General features: G+C 32.8%; 1 protein-coding gene across 1 annotated transcript in view; it reads right to left on the bottom strand.

Annotated features, from left to right (window-relative positions):
• Positions 1 to 6263: 6263 nt before the first annotated feature.
• The window catches only part of LOC134251574 (serine/arginine repetitive matrix protein 2-like), a 26421-nt gene continuing 12588 nt past the window's right edge, over positions 6264 to 20096 (bottom strand). Inside the window, exons 5-9 of the mRNA XM_062733978.1 lie at positions 13355 to 13498; positions 12463 to 12528; positions 12103 to 12375; positions 11552 to 11695; positions 6264 to 7479 (exon numbers count right to left, since the gene is read on the bottom strand). Coding sequence (XP_062589962.1) covers positions 7293 to 7479; positions 11552 to 11695; positions 12103 to 12375; positions 12463 to 12528; positions 13355 to 13498 — 814 coding nt within the window. The 3' untranslated portion in view covers positions 6264 to 7292. The remainder of the gene's footprint in view (positions 7480 to 11551; positions 11696 to 12102; positions 12376 to 12462; positions 12529 to 13354; positions 13499 to 20096) is intronic.

Here is a 20096-nt window from a genome sequence, read left to right as displayed (position 1 = left end):
GACAAACCAAGTCATATTCCGAAGTTTGACCATGGAGAAAATATAACTGAATGTACGAGAGTCTTGTAAATAACTGTTTTAAGATGGGCAAGTTTGTAAGGTTATATTAAAATTGTCATTCTCTCTTTCAAATAGATGTATTATGTATCCATAAATTTGTTTCCCAAAATATATAAATGTATATAAATGTATATATGGAATTAAAGTTTGTTCAAATGAAAGAGTCATACCTTAAATTATTCTAAGGGAAGAAAAAAAAAAGAAATAGTCATTTTAAAATCTTCTCGAAATACATATTGACAAAGCACAAATTACTAGTAGTTATAGCCGCCGATATTTTATTCAAATGGGCGACAATATGTGCCAGAAACGTCGGCAAGTACTACATTGTCGTTTTATACATTTCTTTGACTGAAGTTTACGAAGAAAATATTTGCCTAGTATGTCTTGCAAATGTTTATGTTTTAAGCACAGGTAACTGACGTTACTTATTTTTCTTTTAATAAAAAAAATACCCCTACCTAATAATGTATTATTAGGTAGGTATGGGTATATATTATTTTATTAAAAGAAAAATAAGTAACGTCAGGTGCCTGTGGTTTTAAGAAACGAACTTGGCTAACGAAGGCGATGTGTGAAAAGGAAAAAAAATACTGCGGAATAGATTTGACGCGGAAAGCAGGATTTATTTCAGTCATTATTCTAACAAATGATTCTTGGCGACAAAAGATGTTATCCGAGAAAGTTGGATTTGTATCCATCTCACTGAGACCTTTATCCTAGATAATCACAGTCCATATATCGGTCGATGATAAAAGTATCTACCTTCATGTACAAACATAGTACCAACGCATATAAAGACTGTTAATAGTCATTATCGATCAAACGAACTCTCTTTTTTTCTAGGAAAAAGCGATGGCGTGTACATCCGATTACAATTATGTACAGTGCATATCTACTGCTATAGAAACTAAATATATTTTTAATGTGGGAAAAAGTAGATTACTCAAGTGTCATAAGGTTTACTTGGTGACTTTTACTCACGAGGTTGGTTGTATATTTTTTGAAACACGTTTCAAAACTAATTAAAAACATACATTTGATGTTATGATTAGTATGAGGAAATGGTAGTCTGGATTTGACACATTAGTACACGAGTCGGAGGCGGGTGTATTATGTATCAAACCTTCATAACTTTCACCCACATCATAACACATTTATGGTTAAAATACGGTTGATGGTTGTTGTGTGTATGCAGCAATTTTATTAACCCTGACATTAAAAGAATAGAATTTTTAAGGAATCGTTATTTCAAACAAGATAATAATTATGTTTTTGAAACACGAATGCCCCCGTATTGCAACTTATGGCAAAGGTTAACGTGATCAATGGTTAAGTTCACATGATCAGAATTGTTGTTGCCCAAAGAAAGAACTATAGGCTCAATCATATATGTAGACCTAAATTGGTCTATGGTGCATTGAATATAAAATGTGCTTGTGAAATACGAAAACAAAAGCACATACCGTTCAAACCTTATGACAAAGATTAGAGTTTTTTTTAGAGTGAGTCGAACTACAGGTTAGGATTGAAGGGTCAACAATCATGGTAGCCATGGAAAGTTTTTCACAAGACCTTCCTTTGAACACCAACATTTTTGACTTTGACCTTGGAATTTGAACTGCTTTTAAAAAAAACTTAAATCTTGTCCATAACTTTTTCAAATAGTTGTCACTAGGGCTTTTATATTTCAAACTGTATTTCTTATGAAAAGGCTTTCCCTGGGTAACACTTATTTTGACCCTCTGTCCTCAACCTTGGAGTTTGACCCTTTTTAAAAAAATTAAACTTACGTCAGAACTTTTGAAAAGTCGATGCTTTGGTTTATAGATTTGGCAGTATTCATTGCTTTGGTTTTCATATTTCACGGGTACTTGCATATTCACCGAGACGCATACATTCGCTTTGTTTTAAATTCGCCAAGCCAAAGTTTTGTTGAAGACTTCATGCAGTCTGCCCTGGTTTAAGTTCGCCCTTTTTCAACGAGGGAGAAAGATGTAAAATACAACGGGAGCGAAAAATTCATTCCTTAAGTATACAGTATTTCAGTTCTTGGTCTAGCCCACAGGCACTTGTTTCGAAAATAATTTTTTAACCCACAGTATAATAATAACATTGTTATTATTATACTATGGGTTAAAAATTTATTTCCGAAACAAGTTCCTGTGGTCTAGCCTCAGGCATCTGTTGTGTGGAGAACCCGCCTCCCCCCTTGATAAAAAGAGTGATACCGGTATTTCAAAAATATTAGATTTCCTTCAAATTACTTCCTGTGCATATAGTGCATTTTCTTAAGCAATGAATCTTATAACTGCAACCACAAATTAAGTAACGCGCATTTAAATTAAAGGGGAGGTGGTATCCTCACTTCAAATGCCTGTTTGTCTATATGGGCGGCACTGATCGGAAGCAAGATTTGAAAGTTTACATCCTTGAGTGCCGCTTCTTTACCTTTTATCCAAAGTAGACTTAATGAACGTTACATATAGGAATGAACTTTCTCCGTTACATAGGAATGAACTTTCTCCGTTACATACAAGGGTCGTTCAATAAATAATGCAACATGATTTCCAAAAGTAGGAAAAGTACGTAATACATATCAATCCCTCAAGGCATTTCCTGTAACCCTTTACGCGTGTCTTAGGTCTTTGTATCCACGAAACAAAATTCCTCTGCAAACTCATCTTTAGGGATGTCCCAAAGAGACTGTTGGATATCATTTCCCATGAAATATCTGACATTGTACAATCTTACTTTGCTTGTTTTCATGTGTTTTGAGAATGAAAAGACTTTCTTTTCTTCAAAATCTTATTTATTACCTTAAGCGTATGTGCAGCTGCGTTGTCAGGCACAAGAAAAATATGCTGGTCACCGAATTTTGGACTTCCTTTGCAGGAAATCTGTTGAACTTTCTTTTGTGCAATTTGAAGATAAAACTTACCATTGCTAGTCCTTCATTTGGATGTATGTACATGTTTTAATGGACCTCTTTAAATACACGAATACTAATAAAACATTTTTTTGGGCAATTGCTTCTCTTTATCATAATTAAATGACAACCTTTTTTCTTTCATTCCACATTTTTTTTTATCATTAATCTTATTTTACGGCTATAAAAAGTGCACCCCTGTTTCGTCATACATTAAGCAAGTTTATCAATTCTTCAAATTGCTTAAACTTTTGTTTTTAAATAAACAGTTGGCACATTTAACGAATGTTCTCTCTTGGACATTTGTGAGAAAATAGAGCACTTATTTGATTGAAAAAGTGTTATATGTTTTTCCTTTCTCAGAATTCTACAAAATGCTGTGACGATTAAATGTATCTTAACAATGTCTTTTCATGTATAAATATAGCATTTTCAAATTTCATGTGGCACATGAAGTCGATAATTTTTGGTGTCCCCACAAATTTCAGTTGACCACATTGACTGTTATATTTGAACTCTCGTTTATTTCTTCTGAATTTTTGAATCTGTCTAAAAGTATACAGCGTTAAAGTTAATTTTATCTACTTATAAAAATCATATCTTAAATATGAGGTTTGCGGCGATTCGTGTATAAAGCGCAATTTTCAAACACGCTCTTATTTTCATCTTCTTGGCAGAGATCATTTATAAACAGTTTTCATCTCAGTGTAGTGAGCATACTTACTTTAAAAATGAATTTCTTTGCGAAGACAATATGAAAATTCGTGGAATTTTCTGTGCTTAGGAGATCTTTGATAGAACTTTTCAAATATGAAAAAATAAAATCAAATGCCTCAACATTTATTATGATATACTGTGTTCAATCTAATTAAAATTAGATCCTTTACACTCCTTGTATTTTGTTATGACATAATCGTATAGGATCTAATTTTAATTAGATTGTACTGTGTTTTACATTACTTACTGAACGACCCTCGTAGGAAAGAACTTCTCCAAAGAAGAGCATCTCTGAAGCAAAATTTTGAGTACGTCTATTTAGAAATAATACATGGCCATATAAATGAGTGAAAATTTAATTTTTCCTCTTTAAATTTCTTTGATTTTTTTTTCTAATATACTGCAGTGTCATTTGGTTCTCACTTTTTTTTTATGGTAAAATAAAAAATATGTTAATTTTTACTTGTATGCATTACGATAATGCAAAATAAAAAAATTACGACCTTTATATATGTTTTGAAATCATAGTACTACGAGGTTAGAAATTTTTATTTTAATGATTTGATAAATTTTTCTTAATAAGTGTATCATTTTTGTTCATCTTTTTAAGACAAGAAAATTAGAGCAATTTTGCGTTATTTTGTGACAAAAACATTGAAATTGGGCAAAAACAGACCTCACAATATACCGGTAATAGTTTTATAAATTTGGTGTTTTGTTTGTGTTTCATTTGTTTGTTGTTTAACGTTCCTCTCAAGAATTTTTCACTCATATGGAGATGCCACCACTTGCCTTTGAAGAGTTGCAAATTTTGTCCTATACTCGGCACTTACGGTCATCGATGCAACTGTACATTCTTTATTACGTAATGTATAAAGTATAAAAACAAACTTAATGAATATCTTTTTAATTCAAAACAAAATTATCTTACAAAATAAATAAATATGAAATAAATAGATAATACACACAGTGGAATGTGAAAAGCTTAGGAATGCACAGAGTAAACCGCAATGCAAGAAAATGAAGGAAAAAAGTCTTAGTGAAGACAGTGTTTATGTTTAGTACATCAAAATCCTCTGGAATGTATAAAACATTTGGTACTGACATATAAAGGGATTTTCATTCATGGGAATGTTACAATATGTTCAAAATCCAAAAGATCAGACTGAATAATTAAGAGAAATATTATTTTCATGTAAACTCTACTAGTACCTGACTATTCATACTAATACCAGTATCTGAATTCACTGACTAGAAAATTAATAAAATGTTGTTTTACTTGTAAACCATTTTACATCAAATTCAATAATACATTACTACAACTTAAAAAATGTTTAAAAAAACACATAACAGTATCAAATACTGAGAATATTATGCATGATGAAAATTATCCATGTCTATCAGAAACAAGGAAGTGAAAACAACAAATTCATATTGCACACAATTAAAATAAGAGGCCAAAAAGCCTTAAAGCTCAGCTGAGCTAACTGACAAATGGATTTCATAAGCAAACTTTTCATCAAGTGTGAAAAGTTGATGAATACTTAAAAAACAAGACTGTCCCACATAGAAAACTTGATTTGAACAAAGGTAAAAATACTCACCACCAACTGTAACTTCCCTAAAATAATTTCTGATTATCAGTAAAATATTCTTATGAAGTGAAAAATGTGAAAAATTGACAGATCCATGAAAAAAAACCCACTCTGCTCAAGAAATCTTGTAGTAGTTTTCAATTCAGATAAATAAAACACACATTAAAGACTAGATTTAGCAGTAGAGCATACTTGAACAAATTATAAATATATTGCACAAAAAACCTAATAAACAACAACCTATATAATACATATTACAAAAGAAAATAATCTGAGTATCAAATTATCACAATATGTATGCCGCATATCACTTAAATAAAACAATGTAGTCTAAAGTATTGTAAATATACTGCTCTAATTTAGAAAAAAATCTTTTTATAAACATGTAACACTATAATGAATAGGAATAAAAAGAAGTCTATTCTCAATGAGGAATGTGTGAATTTATAATTTAAAAGATACTTTTATTAATATAAACTCAAATATATATAAACTAAATTCAAATAAAATACCTGACCATCTATGAAAGGAGACAAATACATTTTTCGACCCCCCCCCCCCTCAAATTTCAGTTCTTAAATACTGAAAATAGTGCAAGAGCACAAGACCAAAATACTCACTAAGTAATATCTACAAAATTGATAGAGAAAACCTGCTTCATGTAGTTTAAAAAAGAGCATACCGTATATCCTTTTTTTCGCTGGTTGGAAATTTTGCGAAAAAGGGGTAAATTAGTACAGTTTATATTTTGCTTAAGTTATTTTTTACGATTGAAGATTTTTTTTGTTTAAAGTGGTAATGTTTTTATGTCGCATTATAGCTGACATAATTTCTAGGTGTTTTATATTTTGCGAATTAAAAATGATCGCAAAAAAATGCGAAAATAGATCATCGCGAAAAAAACGGATATACGGTATAACGTTCTCTTATCATTTGCATTTCATTTCATTTTCATTTGCAAGGTCATTTCGTATATGAACTCCCATAAGACACAGATACCTATTTGTGTAACAGTATCCCCTTTCTTTATTGCACATAACCATTTAATATATATAATATATAACCATATAAGGCGATATATATTCTAAATCATTGGTACCCTAAGGTCTTTGGTATCAGTAAATTATTGAACATATATATCAGTAAACAACATTGGTAAAAGTTCATTTAAATAGCATCATGTCTTCAAAAATTGTTGACATTTAATAATATCCGGTAGTCATATAAGGAAACCATAAATGTCAACCTATTAATTTCAATATTCTCCATAAAAATTGTACAATCATTTTATTGCTTACCTACATAAAACTAAGATGTGAAATTGTGCAACAAAAGAGGTCTATGATTAATTTCCTTACATATGAATGCAGTATAAAGTAAAAATCAAAAAATAAATAAACAAACAAATAAAAAGGAAAACACAGTAAAAATCCTAAATGTGGCCCGAAACTTAAAGCCCAGAATATCAACCTTTTCAATTCACAAACATATTGTAAAAAGTTTTACAACTTGTTGCCCTGTCGTTCTTAATAGTATTTTAACTATTTTTGTATTTCTGTGTACAATTCGCACCCAATGGATGTTTTGTTGTTTTTTATTAGATTAAAAAACATTTTCCGTACATTTATTTTTTTCTAATTGGACTTTTTATTGTGGATTTAATGATGAATTTGCTTTATAATGTTCATTTAATACATGTAAAATCGCTGTAGTGCAGTATAGTGCAGCTTCCACTCCTTCAATCAAATCCTTTAGAAAATTAGGGTTCCAAACCCATTATTCAAACAATCCTGTAAATGTTTTCAACCGATGATTTTTTTGGTGGTAATTTTGATCGAAATTTGTCTTGTGGTTCTGAAGCAGTTAAAAAGTATCATAATCAAATGATATCACTTGTCAATGACTCTTAAAAAAATCTAACGCGAAAATCTGTAGGGCCAATAACTATAAATACATTTATTGACAAAATGCTTCGTGATTGAAAAATTGATTCAGATTCCCTTGTCGCTATCTATGCTCCAGCTGCGTCGTCGGTAGTGCAGTATACTGCTGCTCCTGCTCCTCTGTCTATGTCGAGTCGGAGTCCTGGAGCGATGGTAGTGGTAGAAGGAATCGTCACTGTCAGAGCTGGGACTGGGGGGTGTGGGCCGATAGTACGGCACTGGCCGCTTCCTGGCACTGTTATAAAGGTACATGTATAATGTTTTGCAATTTAAGAAATTAAAAACTATATATAACAATCTATAATCTTAAATTTCTTAAATTGCAATTTAACATATATTGTTATAACAACGAATATTCGTCTGTATATAAATCTAGGTGATAGCATCCATACTTGCGACACCAGATATTCGATGTTTGCTTGCATTTTGTGGAATTTAGTATCCTATCGGTATAAAAAGTGCAAATTATCTTAAAACATTGTTTAAAGAGAGTAGAAGCAAGTTAAACCTAAAATTATTGAGCACAAAAAGTGATGTACAGTAAAACTCGTTTAGTACGAACACGGATATAGCGAATTCACGGATATAGCGAAGTTTTTCTGGGTCCCCGGCTAAATTCTTAACAAATCTTTGAAACATTTTACGGATATAACGAACTCTGATATAACGAATTTACGGATACAGCGAACTGATTTTGAGTCCCGTTGAGGTTAAGTGTAATGAAATTTACATCTTTTATAATGAACTTTCAAAGATCTCAAAATTTGATGAATTGAACTGACTTTGTTTTCTTTTAGCATTTGTTTATAACATTCAATTCATAATAAACCTTAGTTATATCGAAGGTATATTTTGTAATATTTGCTTTCCTTAAATATTTTGTAATAATACTTGAAGGAAAACATGCATATTGCGAATTCGCTATATATGGTTATACGAATTCGTTATACGGATATAACGAATTACGGATATAGCGAATTTAATTCACAGGTCCTCAGGACTTCGCTATAACCGAGTTTTACTGGTACTCTGAAATTGATGAAAGAAATACGCACGCTAACTCTCGATTCCCGCCTTCATTTTTAAACCATTTAATTCAATATAAATAGCAATTTTACCATAAAATCTTTGTTTAAAACAAAGAACAGTTCAATGGTAATTGATAAATTGTCTTAATACCACCGCTAAACAGTAAATTATCCATAATTCCAGCTCTTGAAAAAAAAGGGGTAGACGATATTTTTCATTGAAATCGGAGTTTCAAGCATCACCATATTTTGAAATAGTCTTGGATATGATTAAATGTTCCTTATATCCTTTTTTATGTTTTAGGCAAATAAATAAAACTTAAATATTTCAATAAAATATAATGTTTCACATGTATATCGCTTTGAAATTGATGAAAAATAAGCATTTTTATCGTTTTTTTTGGTCAATAAACATATGTCCCCCCCCGTGTCACACAAAAAAGCTTTGGTATGAATTTGTGAAATAACATTTTATATTACCTGTAAAAAGGAATTTTTGTGACACGGGGGGGAAAGATGTTTGAAAAATATTTTCCGTTTTTCGTTGATTTCTATAGTGAAAAACACAAGTTTTACCAAAATTTTATAGTTATCTCTCTTTTTTTCCCAAAATAAGTAATGTTTTATGAAAATCCATATAATTATCTATAAAAAATATCAAAAATTCATCGAATATGTTAACTTTGGAAAACTACTTGGAGGTAGGCGGGAGAACAATACTATCTTTCGCAGTTCTTTTCATGAAAAGATGACAGCCACATTAGATATTAAACGACAGACTTCCAATTGTCTTGTTCATATTATTAACTCCTACAAATGCCTTATGTCCTAAAAGTGTTTGTTTTTAAGTTTTATTAACCCTACAAATGCCCAAAGTCCCAGGTTTTCGTGGCCGGGTCATATTTACTCCTATAAATGACGTAAGTTCTAAAGGTTTTCTTGACTGCTTCATATTAACTTCTACAAATGCCTTAAGTCCTTTGTAGAAGTTTTTGTACATTTTTCGTGGCTGGACCGTACTTAATTCTACTTTCTTATCCTGCGCTTTTGCAGGTGATCAGGGGAAATTTTCCATGGTAGATCATGACAACTTCTACTTTATTACTCTGCGTGTGTCAAGTGACTAGGAAAACCTTTCCTGACTAGATCATAAAAACTGCTACCTCATAATCCTGTATTTTTCTAAGTGATCTGGATAACCTTTTCTGGCTAGATCCTAATAATCTCCACCTTGTTATTAGATGTGTTTGTCTAGGTGACTCTGGGAACCTTTCTTGGCTACGTTAAATAACTTTGATAAATCTGATGAATTAGCAATATAACTTTCAGCTAGTTTTGTATTTACTTAAACTCTTTTTTGAATTGTTATTCAAACATATATTTGTCACGTAACTCTGTTTCCGCCTAAAAAGTTTCGCCAAATTTATATTGTCATACCCTTGAGCAGGCAAAGTGCCACCCGCTAAAGAAACCCTCCATACGGTAATTCTTACGTAGTAACAGAGCTGTAGCTCTCTGCTTGGGAAAATTCAGACAGATAAATCAGAGAGCTACAAATCCAAGCGTCGTAAAAACCTTCAATTTACGCTGCCGCTTTTTTGTCGCTCATTTCAGGCATTATTTTTTGTATTGCATGCTTTTATCCACTTTAAAAATGGTATCCGATAATTATATAACTATACATTTAACTTCTATTCCTGATAACTCATTTACCTTTCAATTGTTCCAAAAGGTCGTTTAATTTGTGGTTACGGACGGTAAAATGGGATTTTTTTAAACTGACATTTCAAAACCATACAGAAGTGTTTGAAAGGTAAATAAGGTATCAATAATTGGAGTAAAACATATGGTCAATTATCGGATACCACTCTAAAAGATAAGGAAAGCATAAACTACAAGAATCAAAGTACTCAGAAGTAAAGAGAGCCGGGCTCATTTACAGAGTAGAATGGATTTCTTACATGAATCACGTTTATATTCTGATGAAAAAATTATTTTAAAACTATCAATATAAATGGTAAGACACTGACAGTGAGTTTTTCAATCCTAATACTACGGTCCGATTTTTAATCTGGTACCGCAGCTGAATGTAAACAAACAGGCCAGTCTGGTTCCCTCTCCTGCTTTACCTCGTATGTGTAGAGAACTACGGTAACACTGATTATCAAAAATCCTTACGCTAATGAACTATGTTCTTTGACTTATGAAGTTTTCAAAGTCATTACTACTAATGTTTATTTTATATAGATAACACTTCGTTTTATTTTTGTTGCTTTATTTAGCGTTTTTATTTTCTCAAAAGCGGTTGAGAGTAAGAACTATATTTTTGCACGTAACTTTAAAATCGCGACTATGGGGTCAACATCCCGCCTTGAACAGGATCGCATAAGCCGGCAATTGCTCTTTGAGCAATAAGCCCGGCTAAAAATTATCTGAAGTGAGCAACAAAAAAGCGGTAGCTTAAATCGAAGGTTTTTACAATGCTTGGATCTGTAGCTTTCTGCTTTATCTGTCCGAATTTTCTCAAGCAGAGAGCTACAGTGCTGCAGCTAATTCTTACCTTGTTATTCTGCCGCTGTGTAGGTGACTAGGGAATTTTTTTTTGGCTGGGATATATTAACTCCTACCTTGCAATCCTGCGTTTGTCTAGTAGACATGGAGAATCTTTCTTGGCAGGATCATATTAATCCCTACCTTGTAACCCCGCATTTGTCTAGGTGACTAGGGGAATCTTTCTTGGCAGGATCATTTTAATTCCTACCTTGTAACCCTTTATTTGTCTAGGTGACTAGGGGAACCTTTCTTGGCAGGATCATATTAATTCCTACCTAGTAACCCTGCATTTGTCTAGGTGACTAGGGGTATCTTTCTTTGCAGGATCCTTTTAACCCTGCATTTGTCTGTGTGACTAGGGGAACCTTCGTAGATGAATCATATTGATTCCTACCTTGAAACCCTGCATTTGTCTAGGTGAATAGAGAAACCTTTCTTAGTTGGATCATAATAATGCCTACTTTGTAATCCTTCGTTTGTCTAGGTGATTAGAGGAACCTTTTCTGGCTGGGTCATACTAACTCCTACTTTGTAATCCTGCATGTGTCTAGGTGACTAGCGGAACCTTTTCTGACTGGGTCATAATAATTCCTACCTTGTTATCCTGCGTTTGTCGGTGACTAGAGGAACCTTTTCTGGCTGGGTCATAATTCCTACCTTGTTATCCTGCGTTTGTCCAGGTGACTAGGGGAACCTAAATCTTTGCGCTGTCATGCTAATTCCTACCTTGTTATCCTGCGTTTGTCCAGGTGACTAGGGGAACCTTTCCTCCGTCGGATGGATGGACTTCGGGACTCCCTCCTCTGGGATGGACTCCTGGAAACACTCCTGCTGTAGCTTCTGGAGGGACTGTGTGACCAAGAGTAACTCCTATAAAGAATGGATTATTATGGCAGTGTTTGCATGAAAAAGTTAGTGTAATCTACTTAGGTTCTTTAGGTAAGACAACAACAAAAGACGTAAAGATTTGTTTCCAATCTGTCAAAGTGTTTCCGTTAACGCATATTTCTGTACACTCTGTGCATTAAAAATATACCTTTTACCCCCTAAAACATCACCCAAAGGATCACAACGACGCAGAAAAATACGATACAAATTTCAAAAATCCAGTTCTATATTGATGCCTTGATAGAACGATGACACAAAACTGCACACAACACTGGGAACAACTTATCAAATCGACCGAATTCCAGTACCATTAATTTAGATACAGTTTTCTTTTAAAAAAAAAAAATCTCCTCAAACAAATTAAATTTTGAGTTCTCAGCAATACAAACCTTCTTCTCTTTGACCTACTGCGTGACCTTGAGTGACTTCTTGACTTTGACCTATGTTGAGATGACCTCTTTCTGTCCGGTGTATATGTGGGTGATCTCCCTTGTAAGGGCGTCCTTTCTGGCGACTCAAATCTCGTAGAGCGGGAAGATTTACGTGAGACAGGGGAAGGGGTCTTGTACTTGATGGGCTTTTGTGACTTTTCAACAGACAAAGAATGTATCTTGTATTGCACCGGGACCGGGGATTTATCAATGTGCAATCTTTCTGGGGATCTGTAAAAGAAGTACCTACAGTATAAACGGTTCAACTGGGCCCGTTAGGAACAGTTTATTAATATCGGTTAATAAGATATATTTTACCTAGAGGGTGCATGCTCTTTGGAATTCGGAGAAGTTTTATTAACTGCAATTCCACCGATATTTGTGCTGTAAGATAATTTGTTAAAGGCAGAAAAGTAAGAAATACTATTAGATATTCTTTTCTCCATATCATCTATTTTCCCCCATCTTGTCAATTATGAATCTATGCATATAACAAAGTCTGTCAATAAAATGTGCAAGAATTTGTGTTATAAGCATAACATTCTTAGGTTTTTACCCAGTTACAAAGTTTATCTGTAAAATTACATTTGTATACCTATCTATGGCACGCCAAATTCACAAAAATGAGCTAAACATAATTTCACAGTTGATAAACTAAGTTTATCGACTGTAAACTATAGTTTACAAGCCGTTAACTAAAACAATTCGTTAACTATAGTTTTCATATGTAAAACTATATTTAACGGTCGTAAACTATAGTTTACGAATGATAATCTAAGTTTATCTGTCTGTAATAAAGCGTTAACAATAAATTTTGTTGATAAACATAGATTTACGTTTGTAAACTATAGTTTACAATCGTAAACTATAGTTAAGAGTTGTTAATCATAGTTTCATAAATCGTGAAACTATATTTATCAGATCGTTAACTATAGTTAACGGTTTGTAAACTATAGTTTACAAATCGTGAAACTGTATTTATCAGATAATCTATGTTTTGCAATCGCAAATGATTGTTTTCAGTGTTAAGTATAGTTTACGGATGTGAAACATATATTATCGCGTTAACTATGGTTTACGGATGTAAAATATAGATTAATGTTGTTAACTATAGTTTACAGTCCGTAAACTATAGTTTACAACCGATAAACCTAGTTTATCGACTGTGAAACTATGTTTAGCTCATTTTTGTGAATTTGGCGTGCCATACCTATCAGACAATGCAGTTTTGGGCTGACTAGGCAATAGGGAAGCTTTAGGAGACTTTTTCTTTAACTCCTCTTCAGTCGGGATCGTAATCTCCGGTTTCTTGCTCCTCTCAGTTTCATTGTTATTCCGTTCATCATCTGTTGAACTATAACGATAATGATAACAATACAATATTTCTATAGATAAACAGGATAAGTTTGTCAAACACTGATGCCCCCGTATGGCAGCTCATGGCAAAGGTTAAGGTATCTCAACTGCAAGTCAAACTCCAAGGTCAAAAGATGATAAATAATGGCAAACGTGCACTAAAATGTCCTAGACGTAACCATTCGAAACTTGTGGCCAAGGGTCAAAATTGTACATGTACCATGGGATGGGCTTGGCATATTATGTACATATTTCGATCGCATTTCTTGTGACAAAACCTTTCCTTTTTGAGCTTATGCCTATAACATTGGATTTATTTAACCGTAACCTTGAGCTGCGATATAGGGGTATCAGTATGTATTTCATAAAAGTGTTTTGTTATTAATGCAAAAATAAAGATTCATCCTTTGCATTAAGGATTGATTGATTGATTGTATGTTGTTTAACATCCCTTTTCACTCATATGGAGAGGCCACCACTTGCCGGTGGAGAGCTGCAAATTTTGTCCTATACTCGGCGCTCAAGGCCTTTGAGCAGTGAGGGATCTTTTTCGTGCTAGCATCTAATGCGACACGGGAAAGCGGTTTATACGGTCTTATCCGAAGGACCAGTCTCCATATACCACAGTGGAATTTGAACCCGCAACGTAAGGATCGACTCCTTACTTTGCGACTCTAGAGCAGACGCTCTAACCACTGCGCCACGCATGCTACTTGCATTAGGGAGAAGATAGGTAGTAGCAGGGTTTCATCCAAAGAATAAAGAATGGAGAAAATAATCAACATGCACCAACCTACACACACAAAGGAAACACATTATTCAAACTACAAACTAATTAAAATTCCGGGGGAGGAGGGGGTAATTATAAAGTTGATAAAGGTATCGGAGTTGTACTTCGAGTGGCGGAAGAGAAACGTGCATCATAATTATTGCTTCCATAATAGTTACAGCTAACAAACTCTTCAAACTTTATTCTATTTTATATTTATCAATTTAATTCTCTGTTTGAAAAAGGGCAGTGGGGTGGGTGTGGTAGGAGGTTTGGGTCCCAACTTCTTTCAAAACCAAATGTTATTCATACATTACCACAGTACCCTGATCTGACTATAATACTGTGACTGGGGTGGGGTGTAACAGCGGCCTTTTAAAGATTTTTTTCTTCAAAATTAAAAAGTAATTAATGTAAAAAAAAAATGCGGGGGAGCACCCTGTCCCTTTCCCTCCATTCCACCCCCAGATACTATGTGCCTGTAAAATGAAAACAAATAAGACATCATATATGTTATGGTATTTAATTATACTTTATTCCTATTTAGAAACGCACCGTATTGTATCACTGGGACAAAATTAAAACTTTTTGCATGATGCCAGATTGATTGGAATAGCATGGCAACTCTTTCAATCATATAGAAATAAGCCTGATTTAAATCTGGTCTATCTTATGACAAGAGGGAAAAAGAAAATAAATTTTTGCTAAATATATACGATTTTCCTGACTGATGGGATTTCGAACTGACAGCCTTTTAAAGATTGATTCCATGGAGAGTTTATTTATGCTTCAGAAATCAGGCGATGTCAAAAGTAATTGTAACCAAAGTTTACTCAGCAGTAATGTTTTCTTGCTTTAAATGCAAATAAATGTTCAAGATTGAAAACATGCATGCAATGATACCAGATTTCACCGTTTACTAAAATGTAGCCTAATGAATCTTTCATAATTCGAATTTATAATATGCATTACTAGTATTAATGGTGATCGGATGTATATGAGAGTGAAGTTTGGTATGATAGCTGTTGGCTAAGGTTGAAGCGTCGTCTCAAGCCACGGTCCGGAGTCCGCATTTGGCTCTCTCCAGAATGGAAGAGGGTCGTACAATTTGGCCATGGTTGCGACTTTGAGGTTGGAGTTTCTCAAATCCAAGTCAAACTCCAAGATTAAAAATTTATTTCCGAAACAAGTGCCTGTGTGTGGTCAAGGGGTGAAAAAAATTCCTTACCAAAAGACCTTGTTCTCATCAATATGAAAGTCCAAGCACTAGCCATAAAAACGTTATGGCCAAAGTTTCTTTTTTAAATGTGGATCAAACTGCAAAGTCAAGGGATCAAAAAGGTACTCAGGGGAAGTATTCTTATACACGAACTCATGTGAAATATTAAAGCCTTAGCACCAAGCATTCAAAAGTTATGAATGCCCTAGTACTAACTGTTCAAAAGTTATTTCCAAGGTAAAAGTTTTAAAAGTGGGTCTAACTTAAAGGTCAAGGTCGTGTAAAAATATTTATATCCATGGAAAGGTCTTATTAGAGATGTTTCTGAATATGAATTGAATCCGAATCTGAAAATGAATCTAAATCGGGGTGGATCTCGATCCCGATTTGAAAACTATAAGAAAAATATCAGCATAAAAATTTTTCTAAATTATACAATGAATAACGATAGTATAAGATATTTGATATTTTTCTGTGATTTACGAATTATTTTTCCATTGTATGATGACAGAGGAATTTACGGATTTTAATTTGAAAAAAAAGGTTTTGAGCCTTATCCCCCCTTCTGGATTTAACGAACAAATCAAATTATATCGTCTGAAAAGGAGAACAGATACACTTTCAACTCAATGAAAAATTAAACCTGCTCGTAAAGTATTATTATTATTTCATATTCAACTATTTACGTGATCGTTCCTCGAGAAAATCATATAAATGCTCTTTTTTCTTTAAATCTGTTTAAATATTCATATATGTGTCGCTTTATATTTTTATAGGTAATTGAAAATTATGTCGAATAAATAACTCGTTCAGTAACCATATGAACGCTGCATCCCATTTTTTTAAAAATGTTCTGCGATTTTCATTGTACATATGCTAGTATCTAAGAGTTATCAGTACAAACTTTTTCTTTCATTTCTCTGAAACTCCCTTTGATTGGTGAAGAATGTAGCTTATTAAATTTTGGAATCAAAACTTATCCCAATGATTTAAACCTGTATATTCTCCTGATTTCACCTTCTTACTATATTCAATACGAACCTCTCGAGAGACGAATTTCTAGTTACATGTACATGTAAGTGATCAATATTTTTAAATTTAATACAAAATTTATGTTTTATTTCGTAGGTATTGAATAAACATTTATTACTACAAGTAGTAAGTAATGTATACTCAATACGGGATGGGACGCAACTGAACCAAAGATAAAATACCTAATGAGCCAAAAAGGTCTTTAGACTTCATAAATGAGGACCATAACCATATTGATGATCTGGATATATTATGAAATACATGTTTATAATGGCAAAGTTAAGGGGGGGGTTGATACTGGACTCCACTTCCTCTCACCTAGTTATAGCTGGCCTCATGTAATACTAAAGATTTTGACGAATGAAATATGGACAATCATTCAGTAGCGGGTAGCGTGTCAAAGTATTCCAGATTTTTCGGAGTTATTTAATTAAAAATATTTCATCCAGGTTTTTTAAGATATTACAGGCACTTACTACAGTTTTGAAAAGAAAATTTAAGGGTTTTTTTTGTTTGTTTGTTTGTTTGTTTGTTTTTTTGCGTATACCCGAACTAGTCGTTTGATTAAAAAAAGTTATCAATACGTAACATGAAATATTTCATTCAGTCTGTTCTTTATTTCTATTATTTTTTATTTATTATTTATTTTGATTGGATAACTTGCTAAGCACCACAATGTGTTACACTGCATTGCAGCAGAGTGCAGTGTGGTGCAGTTATACTTACATTTCAATAAGCACAAATATCCTACTAGGAAATGCTTTAGAAACATTCCCTACCATCCCCCCTCCAAAGTTACCCTTTACATACAATTTTCTCTTGCGGCTGATTCTAAGTTGCAAAATTTGCATAATGTAAGTTTCTTACAAAGTTCGATAATCAACTTATGCCCCTTTGAACAACGTAGACAAAACGATTATGCAAATGTTCAGGCAAAACTAACGAATAACAGGCTTGTATACTATATAAGACTAGAGAGTCACTCACTTATTAGCAATGTTAAATCTGGTCTTACATGTATTGTGAGTTTCTCTCACTAAACAAGTACTGCTAACTGGCTAAGCAGTACAGAAAAGCGCCTTTGATTGTGCTACAGAGTAATTTGGCACTTTGATTGATTGAATTTTAAACTGTTCACTCATCTGTCAAACAGAAAAAGTAATATTTCTTTTAATGTTTTACATAATCAAAATAGATCAAGTATGTTTTAAGTAGACAGTATACGTTAAGCAATTACAATGAGATGCGTTGCAGTGCAATGCTATCTTTATTTTAGACTAAACTTAAAAAAAAAATCAATTTGAAAAAGTGTTTGTTTCAACCTTATCTTTAATTTTAAAAAAAATTAAAACAAAATCGGACTTATTATCCTTTGATTGACATTGCAATTTGTACAGTGCAATATAAGTGTAAGTAAATTTTTATTAAGATAAGAAGCATTAATATGCGTGCAAATAAAAATTAAATGACTCAACAGTCACATAGGTGTTTCATTTCTTCGGAATATTTTTTGCATACCCAAACTAGTCGCTCGATGAAAAAATTATCAATACGTAGGTTGGAAAAAGTCTTGACATACACATAAGTGCTGGAGAGTTAGAACAAAGTCGCATATTTTAAAATTACTTAAAAGTTAATAAAATATTTCATCCAGTTTGTTTTAAAAAAGATTCAAAGCACTAATTGAAAAGGAAATTTAAAGATTTTTTTTGCACATACCATAGTCGTTTGATAAAAAATTATCAATACGTAGCTTTATCGAAGGAGTCTTCCCTCATACATGTATGTGTTGGAGTGTTAATTGGGATTTGTATGAAAAAGAACAGTCACATTCTTATCAAAGTATATAAATATTTCATCCAGTTTTTTTCCAAAGATATTGAAGGCACTAACTGAAAAGAAAATTTAAGTTTTTTTTTTTTTTTGCTTATAGCCAAACTAGTCGTTAGATAAAAAAAATTATCAATGCGTAACATGAAATATTTCATTCAGTCTGTTCTTTATTTCTTTTCAAAACACTAAATAATAGAAGGTTTATAATCAGATATTTAATTCTATTACAACAAATTGAGTAAGTTTATTTTGATTGGATAACTTGCTAAGCACCACAATGTGTTACACTGCATTGCAGCAGAGTGCAGTATGGTGCAGTTATACTTACATTTCAGATAAGCACAAATATCTTACTAGGCAATGCTTTATAGACATTCCCCACCATCCACCCTCCAAAGTTACCCTTTATATACAATTTTCTCTTGCGGCTGATTCTAAGATGCAAAATTTGCATAATGTAAGTTTCTTACAAAGTTCGATAATCAACTTATGCCCCTTTGAACAACGTAGACAAAACGATTATGCAAATGTTCAGGCAAAACTAACGAATAACAGGCTTGTATACTATATAAGACTAGAGAGTCACTCACTTATTAGCAATGTTAAATCTGGTCTTACATGTATTGTAAGTTTCTCTCACTAAACAAGTACTGCTAACAGTACAGAAAAGCGCCTTTGATTGTGCTACAGAGTAATTTGGCGCTCTGATTGATTGAATTTTAAACTGTTCACTCATCTGTCAAACAGAAAAAGTATGTTTTAAGTAGACAGTACGTTAAGCAATTACAATGAGACGCGTTGCAGTGCAATGCTATCTTTATTTTAGACTAAACTTTTTAAAAAAAAAATCAATTTGAAAAAGTGTTTGTTTCAACCTTATCTTTAATTTAAAAAAAAAATTAAAACAAAATCGGACTTATTATCCTTTGATTGACATTACAATTTATACAGTGCAATATAAGTGTAAGTAAATTTTTATTAAGATAAGAAGCATTAATATGCGTGCAAATAAAAATTAAATGACTCAACAGTCACATAGGTGTTTCATTTCTTCGGAATATTTGTTGCATACCCAAACTAGTCGCTCGATGAAAAAATTATCAATACGTAGGTTTGTCGAAAAAGTCTTCCGACATACACATAAGTGCTGGAGAGTTAATTGGGATTTGTATGAAAGAGAACAGTCGCATATTTTAAAATTACGTAAAAGTTAATAAAATATTTCATCCAGTTTGTTTTAAAAAAGATTCAAAGCACTAACTGAAAAAGAAATTTAAGAATTTTTTTTGCGCATACGATAGTCCTTCGATAAAAAATTATCAATACGTAGCTTTATCGAAGGAGTCTTCCCACATACATGTATGTGTTGGAGTGTTAATTGGGATTTGTGAAAGAGAACAGTCACATATTAATTAAATGTAAATATTTAAAAATTGTATGCTATAGTAAGTAAACATGAACTTTCCATCTTGAGAAACGGGGACCCTTAATAAGTACATGTAGTAAGAATGGAATTTTAAAGCCTTTTAATTCCCCCAATCCCCCCTCTTCAAGAAAAACGTGGGAATGACACCCCCCCCCCCCCGAATCTAACAATGGTTGTATCCGTCTCCAATCCAACTTTTTCTTGCTGTAAGGTCGAGATTTTGGACAGTTAAGAACTCTTTTTGCTTGTCAGACTTATTTTAAACGCTTCCTACGGGCTTAGCTGAATATTCCTCTCACCTTTGGGAATTTATTGGT

Source organism: Saccostrea cucullata, unplaced genomic scaffold, assembly GCF_032062105.1.
Source record: "Saccostrea cucullata isolate Sc308-1 unplaced genomic scaffold, CSIRO_AGI_Scuc_v1 ctg1, whole genome shotgun sequence".
Classification (NCBI taxonomy): Eukaryota; Metazoa; Mollusca; class Bivalvia; order Ostreida; family Ostreidae; genus Saccostrea; species Saccostrea cuccullata.
The sequence above is the reverse complement of the archived record's forward strand: the minus strand, read 5'-3'. Positions and strand labels throughout refer to the sequence as shown.